General features: G+C 39.1%; 2 protein-coding genes across 2 annotated transcripts in view; one reads left to right on the forward strand and one right to left on the reverse strand.

The window, feature by feature from the left end:
* LOC137625281 (zinc finger protein OZF-like) overlaps positions 1 to 12500 on the forward strand; it is a 93936-nt gene that overhangs the window by 7846 nt on the left and 73590 nt on the right. The window lies entirely within an intron of this gene.
* The window catches only part of LOC137625279 (uncharacterized), an 8226-nt gene continuing 1005 nt past the window's right edge, over positions 5280 to 12500 (reverse strand). Inside the window, exon 2 of the mRNA XM_068356079.1 lies at positions 5280 to 9366. Coding sequence (XP_068212180.1) covers positions 8652 to 9362 — 711 coding nt within the window. The 5' untranslated portion in view covers positions 9363 to 9366 and the 3' untranslated portion in view covers positions 5280 to 8651. The remainder of the gene's footprint in view (positions 9367 to 12500) is intronic.

The following is a 12500-nucleotide window of genomic DNA, read 5'->3' on the forward strand; positions in this document are numbered from 1 at the left end:
ATATACACAAATATATTCTATATATATATATATATATATATATATATATATATATATATATATATAGGCTATATATATATATATATATATATATATATATATATATATATATATATACACATATATATACTAAAATGAGTCCCTCTGTATAGCAAACGAAGCAAGGGAATGAAGAAATGATGATGGATTGACGAATTGAGAAATCTTGCAGTTATAAATTGACATAGAACGATCATAAACAGTAAGAAGTGAAAGATATGTCTGAGGCCTTTGTCGTGCAGTGGACTAGCAATGGCTAATGATGATGGTGATATAGATCATCATCATCAGCCATAGCTAGTACACTGTAGGACAAAGCCCTCCTACGTATCCTTCCACTAACATATGTTTATAGCCTCCATACCAGGCTATACTAGCAAATTTTTTTATCTCGTCAATCCTTCGTCTTCTCTTCTTTTCCCTGCTTCGTTTGCTATCTGGAGGGATCAATTCTGTTATTCTAAATGTCCATCTAGTATCTGTCATTCTCATTGCTATTGTCATTAGTACTTTACAAGGGTTTCACCCTTAGCAAAGGGCTCATCAGGTGGGTTTTGCCTGCTTCTACTTTCAAAGAAAATAGTAGCAGTCTATGTTCCCACGACCCTCCTCACCGTTATTTATTTCATCGCAAAGCTGAACGAAAACCTCAGCTCTACAATGCCAGAGCAAGTGATTCGTGAGGGGACATAGCATACTAGAAAAAGTCAGACTTGTTTCTTTTGCATTTGTTACCTGACAAAGAAACAGTGCAAGTGAACCTTTGTCAAGGAAGAATCCATACTAGAACAAGTGTGACTTCTTCCCTCTGCTGAGTTCATCTTGCAGAATCCACTTGGTATTAACTGGCTGCATTTCAATTGCTTTTAATCCAGATGGCTGCCATACCCTAGTAAAGGGACTTCTGTCCCCCTATTCCAGTAGAAAGAATTTTTATCCAAGGGACACAGCATACTAGAAAAAGTTAGACTTGTTTATTTTGTATTCGTCACCCGACAATGAAACAGTACAAGTGAATCTTTGTCAAGGAAAAATGCCTACTAGAACAAGTGTGGCTTCTTCCCTCTGCTGAGTCCATCTGGTAGACTATTATCTTTAGACCTGCAATGCCGGAATCCACTTGGCATTAACTGATTGTATTTTAATGGTTTTTAATCCAGATGGTTGCCATAATCTACCTAGGCACTTATGCTCCACTCTTCCAGTGCAAAGGAATCTTATCCAAGGGACTCTACATACTATAATAGGTCAGACTTGTTTCTTCTGCATTCGTCACCTGACAAAGAAACAGTACAAGTGAATCTCAGTCAAGGAAAAATGCATACAAGAACAAGTGTGACTTCTTCCCTCTTCCGAGTCCATTTTGTAGATTATTATCTTTAGACCTGGAATGCCGGAATCCACTTGGCACTGGCTGCCTGTATTTCAATGGCTCTTAATCCAGATGGCTGCCATATCCTAGTTCAGGTACTTTTCTTCCATTATTCCAGTAGAAAGGAATCTTCTACAAGAGACACAGCATACTAGAAAAAGTCAAACTTGTTTCTTCTATATTCGTCACCTGACAAAGAAACAGTACAGGTGAATCTTTGTCAAGGAAAAATGCATACAAGAACAAGTGTGACTTCTTCCCTCTGCTGAGTCCATCTTGTAGATTATCTCCTTTAGATCTGGAATGCCGGAATCCACTTGGCACTGGCTGCCTGTATTTCAATGGCTCTTAATCCAGATGGCTGCCATACTCTGCCCAGCATGGAACCAACGATGTGGAGACCAACCTGTTTCCCCCATAGCATGGTTTTGGTATTTTTCAGTACTAATTTAAATAAGGAAGGGGGGAAGAGGTGAGAAGAAATAACTCGTAGATTTAATAATGTTGGTATACACACGACATCACACATTCCCACAGTCTGTCCACACATATAGATGCATAATAAGGAAGAGAGAGAGAGAGAGAGAGAGAGAGAGAGAGAGAGAGAGAGAGAGAGAGAGAGAGAGAGAGAGAGACTTCCGTTTCATTTAAAAAGTATCAACGTTCCTATTACTGATAGAATTATATTTAATTCACACACACACACACACACACACACACACACACACACACACATATATATATATATATATATATATATGATGGATATTTTAATAACCATTCCCTTAATTGACACTATTTTAAAGGTACCTCTTTAATGTTATGTTCTAAAAATATTTTATTTTTCCTTGTTTCCCTTCCTCACTGGGCTATATTCCCTGTTAGTGCCCCTGGGCTTATAGCATCCTGCTTTTCCAATTAGGGTTGTGGCTTGGCAAGTAATAATAATAATAATAATGATTATAATAATGTTACTCGCATTCCTTGCCCCAGGACTGGCCTTTCTCCGTCTCATGTTCAGAGATTTTCTAAAATATTTAAATATTGCTTCTCCAGAATACTTAGCAAGTCCCAGGTGTGTAATCTAGACAGTAGAATGATACGGTTCTATCTAATGTCATATTGAAATTAATAAGTTATGTTATCTAATTGTCTTCAGTAGGTCAGTAATTTAATTTTCTTCAAAACCAGACCAGTGCTCAAGACGATCCCATACTTGGTGTGCAATTTAGGTTTTATTGATACCAGATCCTGAACAGAATTTAGATCAAGTGCAGACGTAGCACGAATAGCTTCTAATTATAATCAGAAGGTCAATTATAGAAACAGAGAGGCTTCTTTAACTAAAGAAAGTTTTTTGTTTTTGTTTTGCTTTGGTGTAGTAATAGTGTCATACCAGCAGTACTACCTTATCCATTCCTTCTCCAGCCAGCACAGGCAGCCACACCATACCTCCTCCCATAGCTAATATTATTTTAACCCTGGAAATTGGGCTTATTTTTGACAAAGCAGTGATAAGGCTCAGTTATTGATCTTATCACGATCGGCTGAAAGTAAACAAGAGATTGTGATATTATCTGGTGTTAGCCTCCTGGCTAGTACAGTGGTAGCGTGTTTGCCTAGCATTCGCATGGCGGCGGATCTAGCCCCGCACTTTCCTTGAGTTTAAGCTGTTCGCTGGGGAGGCCACTGCTGTGGTTGGGCACCACAGTGGGGGTGGGAGGTTTGGGCTTCCCCGGCTGACGTTCTGGTCAGCATCTATTCTGGTGAAACTGGAACTGAAACCAGACACCTTTAAACTTTATATTAAAAACACAGCTTTCTTACTTTTTTTTTCAAAGTGGCTTTTCACCTGAAGAGGCACTTTGGAAAAAGTGCAAAAGATCCTGTACTTTTAGAATATACAATATATAACTGTGGATTTTTAATACCCAGGAAACTTACACACGGCCTGGTATTTTCTTTAAGTTATAATCACCTTCAAATAAAATAAACTCAATAGACACATATGTTCATATAACCATAACTATTTTAGACCTTATTTCAATGCATCTAGGTCCATCTTAATGTCATGATTAATACAAATTATGCGGTTAAAATTTTATTTGACAAATGATATAAAGTGTCATCCTTCTATTTTATCTTCAGAGCAAACATGGACTCTCAAAGAACACTATAAAATGGCCGGAACTTGTCAAGCAAGCTTCCACTAGTATACCGTACAAAGTGTCATCCTCCTATTTTAACTTTAGAGAAAACATGGACTCTCAAAAACACTATAAAATGGCCAGAACTTGTCAAGCAAGCTTCCACTAGTATACCGTACAAAGTGTCATCCTCCTATTTTAACTTTAGAGAAAACATGGACTCTCAAAAACACTATAAAATGGCCAGAACTTGTCAAGCAAGCTTCCACTAGAATACCGTACAAAGTGTCATCCTCCTATTTTAACTTTAGAGAAAACATGGACTCTCAAAAACACTATAAAATGGCCAGAACTTGTCAAGCAAGCTTCCACTAGAATACCGTACAAAGTGCCATCCTCCTATTTTAACTTCAGAGAAAACATGGACTCTCAAAAACACTATAAAATGGCCAGAACTTGTCAAGCAAGTTTCCGCTAGTATACTGTACCCTCAAGTGTAGGGAGTAAAATATATAAGCAAGTATGATTACATTTTATGGAACTCAAATTAAACTTGTCAGCCAAAGTTTTATTTAAAATACTGTACCAGAAAGTGTATAATTACAAAAGAAAGTATGATTACGATTCATGGAAAATCATGGAAATCTTGTCGGACGATGTTCCGTCGGAACACTGTACCATGGAGTGTGAGGAGTATGATTACGATTCATGGAAAGCTTGTTGGACAATGTTCCATCGGAACACTGTACCATGAAGTGTGAGGAGTATGATTACGATTCATGGAAAGCTTGTCGGACAATGTTCCGTCGGCACACTGTACCATGGAGTGTGAGGAGTATGATTACGATTCATGGAAAGCTTGTCGGACAATGTTCCATCGGAACACTGTACCATGAAGTGTGAGGAGTATGATTACGATTCATGGAAAGCTTGTCAGACAATGTTCCATCGGAACACTGTACCATGAAGTGTGAGGAGTATGATTACGATTCATGGAAAGCTTGTCGGACAATGTTCCATCGGAACACTGTACCATGAAGTGTGAGGAGTATGATTACGATTCATGGAAAGCTTGTCAGACAATGTTCCATCGGAACACTGTACCATGAAGTGTGAGGAGTATGATTACGATTCATGGGGAGTATGATTACGATTCATGGAAAGCCTGTCGGACAATGCTCCACCGGAACACTGTACCATGAAGTGTGAGGAGTATGATTACGATTCATGGAAAGCCTGTCGGACAATGCTCCACCGGAACACTGTACCATGAAGTGTGAGGAGTATGATTACGATTCATGGAAAGCCTGTCGGACAATGCTCCACCGGAACACTGTACCATGAAGTGTGAGGAGTATGATTACGATTCATGGAAAGCCTGTCGGACAATGTTCCATCGGAACACTGTACCATGAAGTGTGAGGAGTATGATTACGATTCATGGAAAGCCTGTCGGACAATGCTCCACCGGAACACTGTACCATGAAGTGTATCAGACAATGCTCCTCTAGAATACTGTACCATGAAGTGTGAGGAGTATGATTACGATTCATGGAAAGCTTGTCGGACAATGTTCCACCGGAACACTGTACCATGAAGTGTGAGGAGTATGATTACGATTCATGGAAAGCCTGTCGGACAATGCTCCACCGGAACACTGTACCATGAAGTGTATCAGACAATGCTCCTCTAGAATACTGTACCATGAAGTGTGAGGAGTATGATTACGATTCATGGAAAGCTTGTCGGACAATGTTCCACCGGAACACTGTACCATGAAGTGTGAGGAGTATGATTACGATTCATGGAAAGCTTGTCGGACAATGTTCCATCGGAACACTGTACCATGAAGTGTGAGGAGTATGATTACGATTCATGGAAAGCCTGTCGGACAATGCTCCACCGGAACACTGTACCATGAAGTGTATCAGACAATGCTCCTCTAGAATACTGTACCATGAAGTGTGAGGAGTATGATTACGATTCATGGAAAGCTTGTCGGACAATGTTCCACCGGAACACTGTACCATGAAGTGTGAGGAGTATGATTACGATTCATGGAAAGCCTGTCGGACAATGCTCCACCGGAACACTGTACCATGAAGTGTATCAGACAATGCTCCTCTAGAATACTGTACCATGAAGTGTGAGGAGTATGATTACGATTCATGGATAGCTTGTCGGACAATGTTCCACCGGAACACTGTACCATGAAGTGTGAGGAGTATGATTACGATTCATGGAAAGCCTGTCGGACAATGCTCCACCGGAACACTGTACCATGAAGTGTATCAGACAATGCTCCTCTAGAATACTGTACCATGAAGTGTGAGGAGTATGATTACGATTCATGGAAAGCTTGTCGGACAATGCTCCACCGGAACACTGTACCATGAAGTGTGAGGAGTATGATTACGATTCATGGAAAGCCTGTCGGACAATGCTCCACCGGAACACTGTACCATGAAGTGTGAGGAGTATGATTACGATTCATGGAAAGCCTGTCGGACAATGCTCCACCGGAACACTGTACCATGAAGTGTGAGGAGTATGATTACGATTCATGGAAAGCCTGTCGGACAATGCTCCACCGGAACACTGTACCATGAAGTGTGAGGAGTATGATTACGATTCATGGAAAGCCTGTCGGGCAATGCTCCACCGGAACACTGTACCATGAAGTGTGAGGAGTATGATTACGATTCATGGAAAGCCTGTCGGGCAATGCTCCACCGGAACACTGTACCATGAAGTGTGAGGAGTTTGATTACGATTCATGGAAAGCCTGTCGGACAATGCTCCACCGGAACACTGTACCATGAAGTGTATCAGACAATGCTCCTCTAGAATACTGTACCATGAAGTGTGAGGAGTATGATTACGATTCATGGAAAGCCTGTCGGACAATGCTCCACCAGAACACTGTACCATGAAGTGTATCAGACAATGCTCCACTAGAATACTGTACCATGAAGTGTGAGGAGTATGATTACGATTCATGGAAAGCCTGTCGGACAATGCTCCACCAGAACACTGTACCATGAAGTGTATCAGACAATGCTCCTCTAGAATACTGTACCATGAAGTGTGAGGAGTATGATTACGATTCATGGAAAGTTTGTCGGACAATGTTCCACCGGAACACTGTGCCATGAAGTGTGAGGAGTATGATTACGATTCATGGAAAGCTTGTCGGACAATGTTCCACCGGAACACTGTACCATGAAGTGTGAGGAGTATGATTATGATCCATGGAAAGCTTGTCGGACAATGCTCCACCGGAACACTGTGCCATGAAGTGTGAGGAGTATGATTACGATTCAAGGAAAGCCTGTCGGACAATGCTCCACCGGAACACTGTACCATGAAGTGTATCAGACAATGCTCCTCTAGAATACTGTACCATGAAGTGTGAGGAGTATGATTACGATTCATGGAAAGCCTGTCGGACAATGCTCCACCGGAACACTGTACCATGAAGTGTGAGGAGTATGATTACGATTCATGGAAAGCCTGTCGGGCAATGCTCCACCGGAACACTGTACCATGAAGTGTGAGGAGTATGATTACGATTCATGGAAAGCCTGTCGGACAATGCTCCACCGGAACACTGTACCATGAAGTGTGAGGAGTTTGATTACGATTCATTGAAAGCCTGTCGGACAATGCTCCACCGGAACACTGTACCATGAAGTGTATCAGACAATGCTCCTCTAGAATACTGTACCATGAAGTGTGAGGAGTATGATTACGATTCATGGAAAGCCTGTCGGACAATGCTCCACCAGAACACTGTACCATGAAGTGTATCAGACAATGCTCCACTAGAATACTGTACCATGAAGTGTGAGGAGTATGATTACGATTCATGGAAAGCCTGTCGGACAATGCTCCACCAGAACACTGTACCATGAAGTGTATCAGACAATGCTCCTCTAGAATACTGTACCATGAAGTGTGAGGAGTATGATTACGATTCATGGAAAGCTTGTCGGACAATGTTCCACCGGAACACTGTACCATGAAGTGTGAGGAGTATGATTATGATCCATGGAAAGCTTGTCGGACAATGCTCCACCGGAACACTGTGCCATGAAGTGTGAGGAGTATGATTACGATTCAAGGAAAGCCTGTCGGACAATGCTCCACCGGAACACTGTACCATGAAGTGTATCAGACAATGCTCCTCTAGAATACTGTACCATGAAGTGTGAGGAGTATGATTACGATTCATGGAAAGCTTGTCGGACAAAGTTCCACCGGAACACTGTACCATGAAGTGTGAGGAGTATGATTACGATTCATGGAAAGCTTGTCGGGCAAAGTTCCACCGGAACACTGTACCATGAAGTGTGAGGAGTATGATTACGATTCATGGAAAGCTTGTCGGACAATGCTCCACCTGAACACTGTACCATGAAGTGTGAGGAGTATGATTACGATTCATGGAAAGCTTGTCGGACAATGCTTCACCGGAACACTGTACCATGAAGTGTGAGGAGTATGATTACGATTCATGGAAAGCTTGTCGGACAGTGTTCCATCGGAACACTGTACCATGAAGTAAGTGTGAGGAGTATGATTACAATTCATGGAACTCAAATTAAACATGTCAGATAATGTTCCACTAGAATACTGTACCATGAAGTGTGAGGAATAAAGATTGACAAGCAAGTATGATCACAAGTAACCAAAATCAATAACTATGGAAGACCACATCACAACGACCGTGACAAAAACTAGTATTTAAATAGCCGAGCACATAATTATCACCTGGGAGACATACTTTAGCTGCCAAAATTATTGTTAAAGGAACTCCAGATAACTAGGAGTCTTAAAATTGCCCCCTGATACCATCACCATTTTTTAAGCAAGAATATTGTTGTATTACGCCTCACAAGAATTTCTATTTCAAAATCAAAATGACATAAACGAATGTGGACATTAAAAATCTACCTACATATTGCTTTGTAGAAATTATGAAAAATTTATAAAGTTATTTGATGACTCTTCCTATCTATACAAGTATTTCCCAGAAGTGTGATTAGATTATATCTTATCTATTGAAAGCGTTGCTGTTTTCAAATATGGAGTTACATAATAGCACATTCTTCTTCCTTATCCTTGCGTTTCTTTTGTTGAGATTGTTTATCTTCTGTGGCAGCTTCTGCTACTGCTGCCCCAACTAAGCCAAGAGTAGCTATTCCAGCAGTTAATCCCAATGCTACTTTTCCCCAAGTTGGAATGTCTGAGTTGGAACGAGTAGTTGAACTCCTATAATCATATTGCACCATTGTATTCCTTTCTTGAATCCTTCTTTTTATCTCCATTTTGTCATAAGACAAGTCACTGTAAGAACGTTCCTCCAGCTTATCAAGAATGTCCGTGTAGAGATCCAGGAGGTTGTCCAGCTCATCACATAAAACTGCATTGGTCATTAACTGATTTCCATTATGACAGGCTTTATTTCTCTTATTTCTAAGTTCAAACACCTTCTTGAGCAAAGGATCTGATTGTGATAAACCACACGTGTGCTCAGCAAGGAGAACCAGGAGAGAGACGTCAAAGAGCTCTGAAGCCGACTCGATATCGTAACCCGCACACGACCCACTACCGTTTATCGTCTGCCGCTGTTCATATGTAAAAATGCCGTCGTAGTTCTTTTGACGAAGCTTTGGGTTGCTCTTGAAGAAAACGTCTGGGCGCTGGTTGCCTCCTCGGTACAGCTTGTCAACGACCTTTTGCAACACAAAGCGACCATCGTCCAAGAGACAATCTCGGAGGCACGATGCGTTTGCACTCATGGTTCTGAAAAAGATCGCAAGCTTTAGTTTGTTATCGCGCTAGTCATTTCATACACTGAAAGTCCTCAACTTATAAACTTAATAAGTTCCAAGAAGCTATTGCAAGTCAAATTTTATTACATTTTGGCCTTGGGTAGGCTTCACCTAATTCACATGGCTAGGATTCTCGGCGGCAAACGTCAGCAAATAGTACCGTTTCAATACTGAAATATCGTCTTGCTTACCGAGTTAAATTACATAATGTTGTTTTATTACTGAATCAACTTACATAATATTGTTTTATTACTGCATTAAATTACATAATTTTGTTTTACTGTATTTCATTAAGAACTTTATGATTTCGGTTTGATTTGTATTTGTATCTCTAAATGTTTGTAAGTCAAATTTTTGTTAGTTGAGGATCTTCTAAGAAGAAAAAATAAATTAATAATTCATGCAATTACAGAGGCCAACTAAAGAGAAGAAAACAGAATACTGTCTCATTTACCGAACGCAGATAACCTAAGAAATGGATGTACAGTATTATTATTATTATTATTATTATTATTATTATTATTATTATTATTATTATTATTACTTGCTAACTACAACCCTATTTGGAAAAGCAGGATTGCTATAGGGCCAGGGGCTCCAACAGTGAAACTAGCCCAGTGAGGAAAGGAAACAAGGAAAAATAAAATATTTTTAGAACAGTAACAACATGAAAATAAGTATTTCCCATATGAAATATAAAAAAAAACTTTAACAAAATAAAAAGAGAAATAAGATAGAATAGTGTACCTGATTGTACCCTCAAGCAAGAGAACTCTAATCCAAGACACTGGAAGACCATGGTACAGAGGCTGTGGCACTACCCAAGATTAGAGAACAATGGTTTGATTTTGGAGTGTCCTTTTCCTAAGAGCTGCTTACCATAGCTAAAGAGGCTCTTCTACCCCTACCAAGAGGAAAGTAGCTACTGAACAATTACAATGCAGTGGTTAACCTCTTCAGTGAAGAAGAATTATTTGCTAATCTCAGTATTGTCAGGTGTATGAGAACAGAGGAGTATCTGTAAAGAATAGGCGAGACTATTTGGTGTGTGTAGCGAAAGGGAAAATGAGCCGTAACCAGAGAGAAGGATCCAATGTAGTACTGTCTGACCAATCAAAGAATCCCATAACTCTCTAGCAGTAGTATCTCAAAGGGTGGCTGGTGCCCTGGCCAACCTTAGGATATGAATATCAGCGACAAAAGTCTGCGGTGAAAGAAATGTAGTTCGAAGAAACTAGAGTCAAAATCTTAATGGAAATTTATGGATAAGGGGTCCAAATTTGCTTATTTTAGCCGTTAAGGGACATTTACAGGAAAGTGTTTCATACTACCACTAGAGAGTTATGGGGTCCTTTGACTGGCCAGAGAGTACTACTTAGGACCCTTCTCTCTGGTTACGGTTCTTTCCCTTTGCCTACACAGACACTGAATAGTCTGGCCTATTCTTTACAAATTCTCCTGTGTCCTCATACACCCGACAACACTGAGATTACCAAACAATTCTTCTTCACCCAAGGGGTTAAATACGGCACTGTAATTGTTCAGGGGCTACTTTCCTCTTGGTAAAGGTAGAAGAGACTCTTTAGCTATGGTAAGCAGCTCTTCTAGGAGAAGGACACTCCAAAATCAAACCATTGTTCTCTAGTCTTGGGTAGTGCCATAGCCTCTGTACCATGGTCTTCCACTGTCTTGGGTTAGAGTTCTCTTGTTTGAGGGTACACTCGGACACACTGTTCTATCTAGTTTCTCTTCCTCTTGTGTTGTAAAAGTTTTTATAGTTTATATAGGAAATATTTATTTTAATGTTACTATTCTTAAGATATTTTAATTTTCCTTTTCCTTTCCTCACTGGGCTATTTTCCCTGTTGGAGCCCCTGGGCTTATAGCATACTGCTTTTCCAATTAGGGTTGTAGATTAGCATTTGTTAATAATAATAATAATAATAATAAATCAAATGGTACGTGATAAGAAAAGGCCAATCAAGCCAAAAGTGAAGATCTGCAGCGCAGTAATAAAACTTAGTGTTATCGCTTGGATCCGAATCGCGGGGTCTAAGGGCCCGGCCAGACCAAGCGCGGCTAGCGGGGAGGTTAGCGGCAAGAGGTTCCAGCTGATAATTGAAACCTTAGGTATCTTATGTATGTGGCCAGATAGGAGGCGCGAGGCTTCCCGCGACTCCTATCTGGCCACCTACATAAGACACCTAAGGTTTCAATTATCAGCTGGAACCTCTTGCCGCTAACCTCCCCGCTAGCCGCGCTCGGTCTGGCCGAGCCCTTAAGGCGAAAAGAGGAAGCACAGCTTGAGGGAACAGGGATGAGAATGTTCAGGTGGATTTTGGGAATATTGCTGATTGAAAGATTGGAAAATTGTGAAATAAAAAGAATAAGAAGTGCCATATAATATTTATATATATATATATATATATATATATATATATATATATATATATATATGTACATATATATATATATATATATATATATATATATATATATATATATATATATATATATATGCATATATATGCATATATATGCATATATATATATATATATATATATATATATATATATATATGTATATATATATATATATATATATATATATATATATATATTATATATATATATACATATATATATATATATATATATATATATATATATATATATGTATGTATATTGTATATATGTATAAATATATATATATAAATATATATATATATATATATATATATATATATATATATATATATATATATGTATGTATATTGTATATATGTATAAATATATATATATATATATATATATATATATATATAATATATTGCAAAAAATGCATCCATTGCTAATCCACTGCAGGAAAAAGGCCCCAGACATGTCCTTATTCATGTCTTGGTTTTGGTCTTTTTTTCTTTCATCACAATGCTGGCCAACTGTGAATTGGTGATGGTGGGATATTTTTGTCTGATCACTCACTGGAAACCAACCGAGTATGGATGGCCCTGACTAGTACACCCTTTCACCATATTACAGTATCCAAACCCAGAAAGGTATATATATATATATATATATATATATATATATATATATATATATATA

This window comes from Palaemon carinicauda, chromosome 32 (assembly GCF_036898095.1).
Source record: "Palaemon carinicauda isolate YSFRI2023 chromosome 32, ASM3689809v2, whole genome shotgun sequence".
NCBI lineage: Eukaryota > Metazoa > Arthropoda > Malacostraca > Decapoda > Palaemonidae > Palaemon > Palaemon carinicauda.